Genomic DNA, 13790 nt, shown 5'->3' on the forward strand with positions numbered 1-13790 from the left:
CCTTTTTTTTTATCTTGGGCTGCACATCCCATCATAGCATTTTAGTCCACAAACAGATGTCATTTTCTGATAAGATGGCACACACACAGTTATGACCCTTGTACTGTGGAGGTAACTCACAAAATGAGTGACATTCTAATGCACACACACATGCATGTGCTAGTGTAAAAAGGCTGCAAACATCTGCAGTGCAAATACATTTGCGAGCAATCATCTCCAGTCTTTGATTTGTCACCACTAAACATCCTTGTGCATCTCGAAAGGCACTATGGTAATCCGAAAAGTTATCTTTCTTTGCCTGCATAAATCAATCTACAACGTATCTCTTTTTCTCAGTCTCTCCCTCTCTCTCTCCCTCTCTATTTTTTTTTGATTCATCTTATTTTGGTTTTATTTACTAGTCATCAGACTGTACATATAGCCACTGATGGAAAGACTTGCCCATGAAAGAGCATTAACTTGCTGTAACAGTTTGCTTTTACTCAGATTGCACTGACACCTTATTTTCATTTCATTTGACTACTATATTGTTGCTAGTGCAAAGTTCTTCTTGCACTAACCTGAACAAAAGTGGCTGTTCAAATAAAGCAGGGAATGATTGAGCGTCTCGAAGTGGCTGGAAATGAGTTTTTAACTTAAGGTCACACAGCCAAGATATGAAATCCGTGTTATGAAGAAACACCTAAGATCAGACTGTAAAAGACTATATTCTGTTTACATAATTTTTAATCAACTGCAGTCAGAAATTATTTTTTGTCAAAGCACATAACCAAAAAGCAATTCATCTAACAAAGCAACAAATGTAATGAATGATCCATCATCCTACTCGTGAAATGTAAGAGTTGAAGCTCGCTGATCCATTCAATATGTACATGTTGTGCAGTGACACCAGTGATCAGCATGTGCACGCAAGCCCAGCGGAACCGCTGAACACATAATTGCTAATCATTGCTATGCAGCAGTCTCTGAAGACTGCCATTAGATGCCTCCTCTAACCACCACAAAGCATTGTGAACAGCTTTACACATATTATTATTATTTTATTTATGCAGTGTATGAAATGCCTTTGTTGCACAGGGCTGCGTAATTTGCGAATAAGTGGCAGTTTAGGGAGAATTACATTAAAGTGAGGAGTCAGAAGAAGAGACTAACCCAATCTGATGCTTGTATTTTTATGGTGACTGACTGGACGGGATGATGGTATGTAGGCCTAGACTTAAACGGAATGTTTGTTCATTCATTCATGCATTCATTCATTATTCTAAAAACAAACCTTTAATATGGCACTATTTCAAATACATTGGAACTTTAGGTCTAGACTACAGGATATCCATGAAGTCTCTAGCCTCTCTCTATGGCTAGCACAGGTTTAGGCTAGCAAACTTGTTATCTCGTTGGAAAGGGCAATGCGTGAGCATTAAGCGACCGTGGCTAAAGTATTGACTTTTGAATTTCTAGATCGTTGCCTCCATAAGAGCAAATTCTACAACACTTACTACAAGTGTCAGTATCACTAAAAGGAGTAGCTAACCAAGAATGGGAAGTGGGAGAGGACAAAGATTACCGTAAAGGCGAAGTCAACCCGGCAAAAATCTTTGCAATATGTTCTATACCACTTCACTGGTCTAAACATGGCATTCTGATTATTATTGTGTTTGTGGAATATGAGTTAAGCAGCAATTTCCACCTATTTCTGCCATCTCAGGGGGCGGCAATTTTGTCATTCTGTCGACTGAAAATGACATCACAGTTGTTCAGTGCTCAGGTAAAGAGCAATTTTGTAATCATCATATTTTGTAAATAAATTGAGAGAGAGAGAGAGAGAGAGAGAAATACTTTCTGACATTAAAATAAATCCATGTGGTGATGATTGCTAGCTGTCTCGTTTGGTCATAGCAAATCAAAACACATGCCCAGACAAGATAGATTATCTTAAAGTTACAGTAGTCGACTCTCAGACGTGTTGCTGTGGATCTAGCCTTAAAGTTTCAGAGTCCTTAGCCATGCTGTCTAAAAAAATGTTTCAAGCAGAAAGTTTAACACATGCAATTTCTCAAGTAAGCCAGCACACTCAATACCGGGACTTGAAACCCATAATCTGTTTTTTTTCCTTCCATAATTTTTAATGGCCCTCTATGTGTCCCACAGTAAGTCCAAATTTTAGCTTTATGAAGAAAAAAAAAGGAATAAAAAAAAGATGATTCAACATATTCAGCCTTAGCAAACTGCATAGAAGACTGTTAGAGACTTAGGAATATTGGACAAAGAAAATGGTTGTTATGAGCAAACTCATGTTGAATCCTAATTGCTATGTTTCATTAGTTTTTTCATAAGATGGCAATTACAAAGTTGGTGCGTTTCACTTTGGGCTTCTTCAGAAATGCATTACATGTTGGTCTCATTTTCAGATTAAGAAAATGACTGGGTTTAGATTTATGAGGTGTGTGTGGTCCTCTAATTGTAGAATTGTGGGCTTGAGTCGACTCACACTGGTGTACTTCTTTGAAAATCCGACAGAAAATCACGGACCTGAGATTGCTTATTGTGATCACTCTGAGGTGAAATAAAGTAAGAACCTTGGAACCTGTGATTCTAGAATCATGATTGGATATTATTTAATATCAATAGTGTTCTAGATCTGACTCTTTAAAAGGGATCGTTTAAAAGGTGGATTTGATCTTCACAATGAGCTTCCTTGGTCATTTTGTGTCAGGTCAATCCGTCTTTAAACATAGCGCTCATATTTTAAAATGCAGCACAAAGTGCTTTTAAAGCAAGCAAAACAAAATCCAGTGCCACCCACCCACACAAACAGAGGCACACAATCACACACCTTCTCTCACACAACAAGGCAACTGAAACGCTGTCTTACTGTCAGCGGTTTCTAGTTTGCAGTGGTAAAACGCCAGAGACTGCAAAAACCATAGGGTGCTTTTTTGGGATACAAGTAAAAATCAAAACTCTGAATTTGATGGTCTTCAGAGTGCTGGCAAGGAACACAGATCACCCTGAAAAATATTAGGTCAGGTATCCTTTAAAGTTTAGTATGATTTATACTTGGAAAAAGAAACTTAATCAGAGACGGCTTTTTAAAACATGGGGTGTGGATTGTGATTTGTTCATGACGCTGACAAGAAAAATGAACTGACCTCAGAAAGACGTACAAGCCATTGTGTTGGAGAAATTCATCAGAGTCCTTGATGGATCGGCATAGTGAGTTCATGAGTGGTACACAAAAGCAAGTTGGTGCTTGGACATAAAAGGTCTCGCAAGTGCTTCTTCACAGAGAAAACCTCTTCCTATACATGTTATAAAAATCTTCTGTCAAGAATTTCATTCATTGTCAGGCTCATATAAATGACACATCACATCAGGAGTGGGTTGTTAGGGGCATTCATTTCAGCAGTAAGAGCTCTGCTCCTGGCCGTTCCACAAGCATGGAGCATAATAAAAGATTTGTTTCTCCTCACAACATCGCTAGTGGCAGCCTGTAGAGATTAAAATGGGAGGACCTAAAATTGAGCCGTGGAGGATCCCGCTATTCAGTTCGTAGAACATTCATCAAAACTTCCGGAAAAAAATCTCTGTTGCAACGATAGAATTGAATCCAATTAAATAACCAATCCGTTTGTGAAGTTGTTTTACCAGTATTCCATGATGAACACAAGTAGCAACATTGCACTTGAGTCTAATAAAAACTCAGGAAGGTATACAAGTCTCTGAAAAGGATAAGGTCATTAGAGTCCTTGATGGACCAGCATAGTGAGTTTATGAGTGGTGCACAAAGCAGGAGGGGATTTGGACATAAAGGGTCTTGCAAGTGCTTCTTCTCAGAGAAAACCTTTTACACTCCTGACATGTTGCAAAGTCTCCTGTCAAACACTTCATTCATTTTCAGGATCCTGTCACCATAGCTTCATTTGGGGGGTGGGAACATCCATTTCTGCAGCCAGAAATGACTGTGAGCTACATTTCAGATTTGTAATGTCCTGCGTATGCGTCTTTGTCTTTGATATTGTGTGCAGTGGGGATCCTGCATAAAGAGTGGGGGGGTGGGAATCATGTGCGAGAGATCAGTGGCTCTCGCTGGAAGCCTTTCAAAGGTGTGCGATGCTCCCTTGGGGGAAAGTGGAGACAGCTAATTACTGCAGAGATATTCCCCTCTCCACCCCCTATTAGTCATTTCCTCTTTAGTCAGGCAACCAAATGGCGAGTGTGACACTTCATTCATCGGCCCCTTCTGGTTTTACCTCAGAACCAAAACCAGTTGGGTTGAATGACACTAAAATATGAGCACTTGTACCGTGCCGTAAATATTTGCCAGCAGCAAAATCATGTACAGTGTTCCTTTGACTTGACAGTAATGCATGTTGCAACATTCTTTGACAACTGCCAGACAACTGAAGGAACCAGTTTTTGTAAATCTTCCATCTATTGGTAATTAAAAGGTAATTAAAAGAAAACATCCTGGATCTGTGCCATTATGTAATGGCGCACCTCCCTCTAGCTCTGACAGTGATGACGACTCATGCCAGAGTATTATTGCTCGTATCTGTCATTAAGCCGTGTTTAATTGTTTCCATAAATCAGTCCAAGTAGACAAGACAAAAACAGTAGAACAAGAGATAGGGTGAGAGCGAGTAGGTTTCACTTGATCATAACGACATGACAATTAGTGGCCTCTCCGACCGCCTCAGCCATCGCATTGAACTCGGTCTGCATTTTTTCATTTCCCCATAGTCCATGGCGGAGTCCTCCATTTGTGTCCCTGAATTTGACGAAAATGAAGGCCTCCCCACAAGTAGGTGTCGCCATGGAAACAACCGTTTTTCAACGCTCTTGACAATAGCTGTTAAATGAAAGGAGCTGTCTGATGGAATTAAATACGAGGCTCGGCGCTTCATGCCATCCACTAGGTGCTCACATCTTCATCATCACCAGCCAAACCGCACAGGGCCAATGTGCACCTGATAGCTGAAACTATGTCATCAAGCACATAGTTTCAGCACGCCTGTGATGAGTCGTTTTTGAGTGCATCACTCAAATCTTTTTTCCTCAGTGTTTCGAAAGAGAACAAATATACAGACATTTATGTATGGATTCGTCATCAGAATGATTAAACACTGCTCTTTTCATACGGTCAGGTTTATTTACATAACTGCAAGACAGAGCATTAAATACATGAACATCGTTTGCGCAAATGCAGGCTTGCAAATCACACACACACATTTGAGTCAAAAGAAAAGACAACACAGCACAGGCTAACAATCAAATTAAGCATGCACAAAGTCCCCCTATTTCATGTTTTAACAAATCAAATCTCCACAAATAATGCATGGGTTGTTTTCTTACTCATGTGTAGTGTTGCATATTTGTGATATGAGCTGTAAACCATGTCCTGGGCAGTAGCAGGTGGCTGTGGGAAAAGGAAAAGGCTCTAAATTGGAAAAGCATCCAAATGATTGAAAATGTATGACTTGCTCATTTACTCAGACACTTGTGCAAAGTTAGATAAGAACAACTAAGCAGCTCAGTAGAATCCACGCAGCTTCTTTCAATCCACATGCTGCTTTTATTGCCTCCACGATTTTACCTCATCAATGTTTGCACCATAGCGGTACAAAATTACACATAGGCTTCATAGTTTGGCTGGACTTTGAATTCCAGAGAACTCACTGAAACTCATTTGTATTTTTAACTATTCATCCAGAAAGAAAGAAAAAAAGGGCCATTGTGGTGGGGGCAATATGAGTCACTGATAGTGTAGTGGTACGCGCGCCCGAGTTGTGTGCGGGCAGTGTGGGATCGATTCCCGCTCAGCGATGGTGTCTGTGTGTGCCCTGCTAATAGGGTTGCGTCAGGAAAGGCATCTGGCGTAAAATGCTTTGCCAAATCAATGATGCGAATCGAGCGTGCGCTTGATTCGCTGTGGCGACCCCTGAGGGGAAAAGCCAAAAGGATAACAACAACATTGTGATGGGGGCAATAAAGCCCAAGCTTTATAAAACACATTTACAACATTTAATATTCATCAAAATTCATCAAATGCTCACCAGTGCAGCTTTTGGTATTGAGGTTTTGACTGATAAGTGCATTAAAAACAAATGTAATTTTGCAGTGAGCAAATGAAGAACCAGCTGTAACTTGAGAGAGACTAGCAGAAATTAAAGACCAGCTCATGCCAGTGTCCGTCCAGTAGAACCATGGAAGTGGGTATTCCAAATTCAACTATTGTTGTTCACTCTCAACTGAAATCGTTTACTGTATGATGTCACACCATTGCACAGGGCCTCATTTCAGACCATTAAAATGTCTACCTATGCTCTTATTGTTTTCTTTTCCTTTGGTTTTTGAGCATCACTTATATCTAAAGAAGACGTAAGAAGTGGAGAAAATTATACCTCAAAAGTTCCATGAAAGGGTCTCAGCACATTTGTTGTTAACTTTCCAGTGCTCGTCCACAACTTTGACACATAGTCAATTGTTTACTTTCACGTCTATGAACAATTTAAGATCTTTTTCTCGTCGCTTACACACAGAGACAACTAAAAGCTTGTTTCATATGTTGCCAATAGGCAATAGGCTTTCATTATTCATTATTGACTGTTTGCCTTCTGCTTCTGCAAAACATACATGGAATACATATGGCTCTACATATACATACTGGTATATATATATATATACATGTATATATATATATATATATATATATATATATATATATATATATATATATATATATATATATATATATATATATATATATATATATATATGTATATATATGTATATATATGTATATGTATGTAAAATCCTACTGAATCATTCCACTTCAAAATGAACCATTCTTGGCATGTATCGCACCACATTGATTGAGGTATGTATCAAATCGTATTTTGTTGGAGAGATGCACACTTCTAGTAACTTCTAATCCAGTTTACCGCTGTGTTATCAGCATGAAAGTAGAATAGTTTGCTATATTGTATTCCAAGTCCAAATGATCAGCGGTTGACCGGTTGGTTTACAAGAGCTTCCACTGTATTTAGACAAATTTGCCTAAAAAGAACCCTTGAATATTTGTGAATGTTTACAGTCCCTCACCATTGACTTGACGCTAGACGTTTACGAGAGAGCGGCAAGCTGCAAACCGAGATAAAATGTTATGATTACCTTTTGGAAGTGACAACATTCCAAATGTTATGGAAATTATAACGCACAGATGGAAACTTTTTACACAAGGGTAGCATTGCACTGACATACTGTGATATGTCAAGACAAGCTCTTTTGATAAATTGCTTTTTTTTTTTTTTTTTAACCATCCATTTCTGCAGTATGCCAGTCACATTAAGCTGTTGTTTGTTGTTGTTGTTTCTTTAAGGTACAGGGCCAAACTTCCTGCAGGTTCATTTACATTGTTACAGGTCCATATCTAGGCCCTCTGGATCCGTAGTCCGCACTACGTGATCTACTATGACAGCCCAGTTGGCTTGTTCAAAGCAGTCTAACAACATTGCATGCTTGTGTATGTGCGTGCTGTGCATCCACCGGTCAATAGTATGCATTAAGAGAAAGCTGGGGGAGCTCCAGAGGACAAATCAAAGTCACTGAAATATCTGTGCCTCCAAGGTCTGTGCACAAGTGTCTGAGAAGGAGCTGTAAACACAGTGACATGTCATTTGGAAGTTGACTTTTTGGAGCAAACATGCACTGCTGAAGCAACAGAAAACACTCAGCAGTTATGCAAAGCAATTTCTTGTAGGCTTAGTGGAAGAAATACACTGAGCAAAAATATAAACGCACGCAAGTCTAAGATGATATAAAAAAAAAAGAAAAATTATTTTTCATGACTTTTACCGCGCCATGGTTGAGAGGTATACGTGTCATTTAATCAATTTCTGAGTCGATCTAAACTTGCTCTAAACTAAAATGACCTATCTACAGCGCATATTTAAAAACATCTACACACTCCTGTTCAAATGCCAGCCAAACAATGAGACCCTGATACAAACAATGAGACCAATATAAGTCATTTTAAAAGTTCCTCCACTATTAATGTGACCCAGAGCCTGAACAACTCAATTAGAGAGTGGGGGGGGGGGGGGGGGTCGGAAAGGGAGAGGGAGATAGAGAACAAATAATTGGTTTGATAGAAAGAGCCAATCTAAATCATGGCAGGTGTGTGCTGACTCCCTTCTAACATGAGTTTGAAAGTGATTTGTTAATTCTGAACACAGATACATTCCATTTATGAGAGCCTGTGCACCCGCATTATTTCACTTGTTTATTTTTACTTCCCGTCGGAACGTTTTTTTTTTTGTTTTTGTTTGAGTTGGGAGGTTATTGATCACATTAATGGAAGAAAAACGTTTTGAAATGATTTATCAATATATATGTATATCCCCAAAACCTAATATTTGAACAGGGGTGTGTGTAGCCTTTTTATATCCACTGTAACTCATTCCTAAACCCTTCTTTATACAAGCACACTACTGAATATAATCACTTTTGTTTGTGTTGCATCTTGGCTGTGTGCTTTCAATGAATCTGATTATTGAAATAGCTTATAAGGTTGCACAAAATAAAGACAACTACGATGTCGCAATATGAGGCAACGTAAACAATACTTATAATATTTTAGCCACTACAAAAACTGGGCGCTGTCACATCATGAAGGCAATAAATCAGAGGCAGTTTCACAGATGTAGATGATAATCCTGACAGGTGACAAATGAGAGATTATGTTGATAATGGTTAATATCCTTATCAACTGGGAAGTAGCTAATCATTATTGAGAAACCCACATTTAAGACACGTACAAGCTATGCTGCGCTGACTGCAAAAGGTCATAAAGCACCGTGCTTATATGGTCAAAAGTCTTGGGACGTACCTCATATTCAACAACCAATTAAGAGATGTGCTATTGTAGTTGTTCATCTTTTCAAGGCATCAGTCATTTTAAGATCAACTACATAAAATGTCTTCCACTGACTTCAAAATAAACATGAAGCCGTTCAGCCTTTTGATTGTCTGACGGCAGAGCATCTTACTTGCATTTCCAGCGCTGTTTACCATTTTCATATACTCCAGGGGACAAACTGAACCTCGCGGTGCTCCATGATGGATCGTCCGTGAAGAAACAATTGGAGTTTGGTTATCCAGCAACTGTCTGTGTGAGCATGACCTTTGCGAACCACACTGAGAGGGAAATTTAAACGTGTCATCCTCATGAAGGTTTGATCAATAAATATTTCCCTTAAATGAAGCCAAAACACATTCAAGTACAAGTGATGACTTATGGTCAGTGTAGCAAGCCCATAATTGAAAATGTATTGCCTTTCATTAAAGGCCCCTGTGATGAATGTATCATCGCCTGATTGCTTGTGTAGCTCTTTGAAATATATTTTTAAGCGATGATACTGGAAGAAATGAAAATAAATGATACAAAAAAAAATAAAAAGAAGTAATTCAGCGCCAGTGAAAAATATCAGTCCTCCGTCTGTGATTAATGGCTGACAGATTGGCTGGCATGCACAAAGCCATGGCAAAGAAACATAATCCTTCAGATGCCGATTCAGCTGGCAGGGTTGCATCTCAATGCCAGGGAGGAGTGCTGAATCCATAGCGGGCAAAAAAAAAAAAAAATGTAACTCACAGTCCCGGGTGAACTGTTGATAAAATCTTTTGTAGGAGTGGAATAAATGATTAATAAGAGGACTTTTTCTCATCTTTTCCCAGCGGGCAGATATTCCCTCTCCATCTCAGTTTGAAGCACAGGTGCTGCTGTCACAGTTCAGGACTTTTTTTTTGTGGTGTTACTCTGTGGGACTGGTGGCAACTGGGCTGAGGATGGGCGTTGGCAAGTCCCTCACTGGACACATAGGTGGGATGGCCTTATGGCTGTAGTACTCCACAACCTGCTTGGGCACCTCTGCCAGGACACACTTGGCCAAGGCTGCTGGTGAAGCCTGCAACATAAGTATTGAACAGCGGTGAGACCTACTCTTTAAATTCATTTATTCTGCCCCTTAACCTGAGCTGGAAACTTTGATGGGTTTCCAACCCAAAGGGATTCCACCTGTCAATCATAGCACAGACGTCGATAGACTGACAACTCGTCACACTCACGACTTTCCCACAGTATAGATCATGATAGACTCATCTAAAAGGCAATCTCCATTTCTTCTGTTCGTCATCGCGATGCAATTGTTAAAATTTCCCCTCTTCTGCTACCATCTGTATTCATTCATTCATTTTCTTTACTGCTTGTGCAGTTCAAGGGCACCGGGAAACTGGAGCTCTTAGAAGGGTACACCACTGACTGATCACTTGTCAGTCACAGGAATGGCACAGGAGCTCCTTTATTCTCACTGCACGGCAGGGGCGGAGCCAGAACGTAGCTAATGGGTGGGCCTGGAAAAATCAGGGTGGCCTGAATATTTCTCTCACTGAGCAAAAGCCTCCTGTCCCGACACATCCTATGTTCAAATAAAATGACAAACTGAATAATACCAACTTCAGACCACCACAATTACGCAATTGTTAATATTTACTAAAAATGTTATATATTTATTCATGAATCTCACTGGGTGGGCAGTAAGTCAATCTGGGTGTTCCTGTGCACACCCAAACAGTTCCTCTCTCTGAATCCTGAGCATTTATTATTATTAATTTAATAATTGTTTTTATATATCCTCTAATAGGTTAATTCTAATTTACATTACATGGTGTGTCCTAAAAATTCCAGGTTTGATTTCACAAAAGATACACTTGAAATCCAAATGACAAACTACATGTTTTCTTGGGAGGTTGCTCCTGCACAGTGGTGTTCCTGTTGGCCAGGAAGTGTCAGATGCTCAGGGCATTGTGAGCAGCCATGACATGTCTTGCAACAATGCTTGTCTTTTCTCAGGTGCCGAATCAAGCAAACGCCGCAGGATGTCTTTGCTGGCATGGTGGTTGGCTCATATTGAAAGTAAAAAACTTGAAATTTTGTTTAGAAATCTTTTTTGACACCAGTCCTTCTATTATGTGCCTCTGCTTTACACTGTAAACACAAAATTGCCCCTGGGAACAACCAAGCAGTCTTATTCAGACACAGACACAATGCTGTTTTAGATTAAAAATAGCTAAAACAACAACAAAAATATGCCTCTACACACTGCTGCTCTTATATTAAACAACTTAGCTTTGGAGAGTAAAATCTTCTCTTATGTTCTTAAAAAATATATTGTGTTTTTGTCATCATCTTTCAAAATGAAGAAAATGAAAAAAATTTCAAAATCGTAGGTCTTGGGAGAGAACGTCATTCATTCATGCATATTGAAGCACACCGCTTTTACTGTGAGTGTATGTCGCTCAAGATAAGCTTGATAAAGCCTCTCCACTGAACTGCACTTTTACCATTGCCAACACATTACAACCATAACCCAAAACAACCCAAATGAAGGTCAAGCAGAATATTAAAAATGTGCTTTTTGATAAGACTGTGAAGAGAAGCAGTTGGTGCACATCCTCGTGGTACTCGCCAGGCATGCAGATGACAGTGTTTTTTACGGTTTTTACTGTTCTAAGAACTGGGATGCTTTTGACTGCTGTCGTCTGTGTTTTCAAAAAGGCACAAATTTCCTCACCTGCGCCCCTCTTTAACTGCTTGAAATAACCTAATGTGCAAATTTTATATGAACTGACAATAGTGAAAATCATCTTACCAGAATTGAAAATCATAAAACAACAAGAATAGAACACTGAGGGACAGCAGACCTCTGCCGCGACTTTAAACACTTATGTTGTCTTGTCACTTGTGAAATCAATACACGACAATCAAGTTGTAGGGGGTTCAATGTCTTACAGTTTTACATAGTCGATACAAAAGAGATTATAGTCGAGTCAATGTTGACTAATTGATTATGTCATTGATAGTTTATGTGATGGTTTTTTTTTTTCAGTTGTCAACTTGCTCTCTGCGGCTCCAAAACACAAGCTCACTGACTCTCTTTGTTTAAAGTGGAAGTCAACACAACCATATCTTTTTCTAGAATATGTTCTATGCAGGCCCACTAGTTGAAATACGGCAATCTGATTAATATTGCGTTTGTGGAATATAAATTAAGCAGCAAAATACACCCACTTTTAGCCATCTCGGGTGGCGGCCATTTTGTCACTTCTGTCAACTGAAGATAACATCACAACTGCTCACGGCTCAGGTAACGACCAATCACGGCTCACCTGTTTTCTGAAGCTAAACCATGATGAGTCGCTATCTGAGTCCTGAGCAACTTCGATGTCATCTTCAGTGAACAGAAGTGACAAAATGGCCGCCACTGGATTTCTCATATTCCACAAACGCAATATTAATCAGAATGCCGTGTTTAGACTAGTGGGCCTGCATAGATCATATTCTGGAAAAAAATATGTTTGGTTTGACTTCCACTTTAAGATGGCCCTACCCCAGACTTGCTCGTTCAATCAAATTCAGACCCTCACTCATCCATTCACATTCACATACCGCCGCATAGACAGTTGCTTTTGCCTGTGACTATAGCATATAAAGCTTTCAGAAAATCATGCCTAGATGTTGTTGTGCTGTTGGATCGTCCAATCATAACACGATGGAAACTAATTTATCGTTCCATATTACTGTGTGTACCCTGAATGTCGGAGAAAGTGGGTAAACGGAGTGAAGAGAGTGGAACCGGACGGTTCGGAATGGAAGATAACCAAGACCGCAGTGCTTTGGAGTGAGCACTTCTTAAGTGGTAAGAATCGTTCTCGAGTGTGATAAAATGTACTGTTTTCTTTCCTAAATATTTTAGGCTTCAACCAGCTTGCATAATTATATAAATGTTTGAAAAAAAATACAAATTGATTGATTTGATTTTACCGACTTGACCGCCATCTTGACTTGTGATGTCATTTTGACGTAAGCCCGGAATTGTCAATAGATGCCTAATGTGAGAATTAGGCTGTTTGTCAGATACCATTAGGGGGTGCCGTTTCATGTATAGCACTTGTGCATTTATTATTGACAAACTTTACTAAAGACTATGCTACCAGTCTCATTTTTACAAAAATATTTCCACATGCTAGTTTGCCGGGCTGAGCCACCACCCTCCTCAGCTGCTGCTTTTTGGCGAGGCCCTTTATTGTTCATTCCAAAACACGAGATTGCCGATGAGTAGATTTCAAGCTGTAACCATAACTAGGTTGGTAAAGTTCGAATACAAACCAGAACTTTTAGACCGACTGTTTTTGACCGACGATCTAGATTAGATAATGAGCTAGTCACTTGGATGAAACCTGACCGTCATCAGATGCTGTAACCGTATACCGCAAGTTGCACTCAAACAAATAAATAGACAAACAGATGAACCTCTGTGGATGTAAACATTTTGTCCTTGACAGAGGTAACTCACCGTCTTGAAGTCCCGGAAGGGCACGAATTGCACGATGTCTCTAAGGACCGGCTCGCCCTTTGGTGAGCGCAGGACACCATCATCTCCATCCAAAATCTGCATGTCTGTGAAGTCTGCGTTGCCAACCCCAACAATGATTATGGAGAGAGGCTGGTAAGAGGCCCGCACGATGGCTTCACGCGTGTCCGCCATATCTGTCACCACGCCATCAGTGAGTATGAGCAGGATGTGGTAGCGCTGTTGGAAGATGGAGAGTGTTTATGTAAGTGTTGTCATCAGCCTCATTAGGCAGCAGGATGTGGTTACGGGTGGTTAAGGTGTATGGGATGCGATTTTTACAAATTTTACTAGGCTTTGTTGTATTGAACAATAGAATAT

At 39.8% G+C, this 13790-nt stretch overlaps 1 protein-coding gene across 1 annotated transcript in view; it reads right to left on the reverse strand.

Annotated features, from left to right (window-relative positions):
• Positions 1–6752: 6752 nt before the first annotated feature.
• The window catches only part of cpne7 (copine VII), a 39673-nt gene continuing 32635 nt past the window's right edge, over positions 6753–13790 (reverse strand). The window contains exons 15-16 of the mRNA XM_086025729.1: positions 13413–13649; positions 6753–9965 (exon numbers count right to left, since the gene is read on the reverse strand). Of these exons, the coding sequence (XP_085881855.1) occupies positions 9813–9965; positions 13413–13649 (390 nt within the window). The 3' untranslated portion in view covers positions 6753–9812. The remainder of the gene's footprint in view (positions 9966–13412; positions 13650–13790) is intronic.

Source organism: Filicampus tigris, chromosome 3, assembly GCF_054856515.1.
Source record: "Filicampus tigris isolate MCC_2025a chromosome 3, RoL_Ftig_1.0, whole genome shotgun sequence".
Taxonomy (NCBI): Eukaryota; Metazoa; Chordata; class Actinopteri; order Syngnathiformes; family Syngnathidae; genus Filicampus; species Filicampus tigris.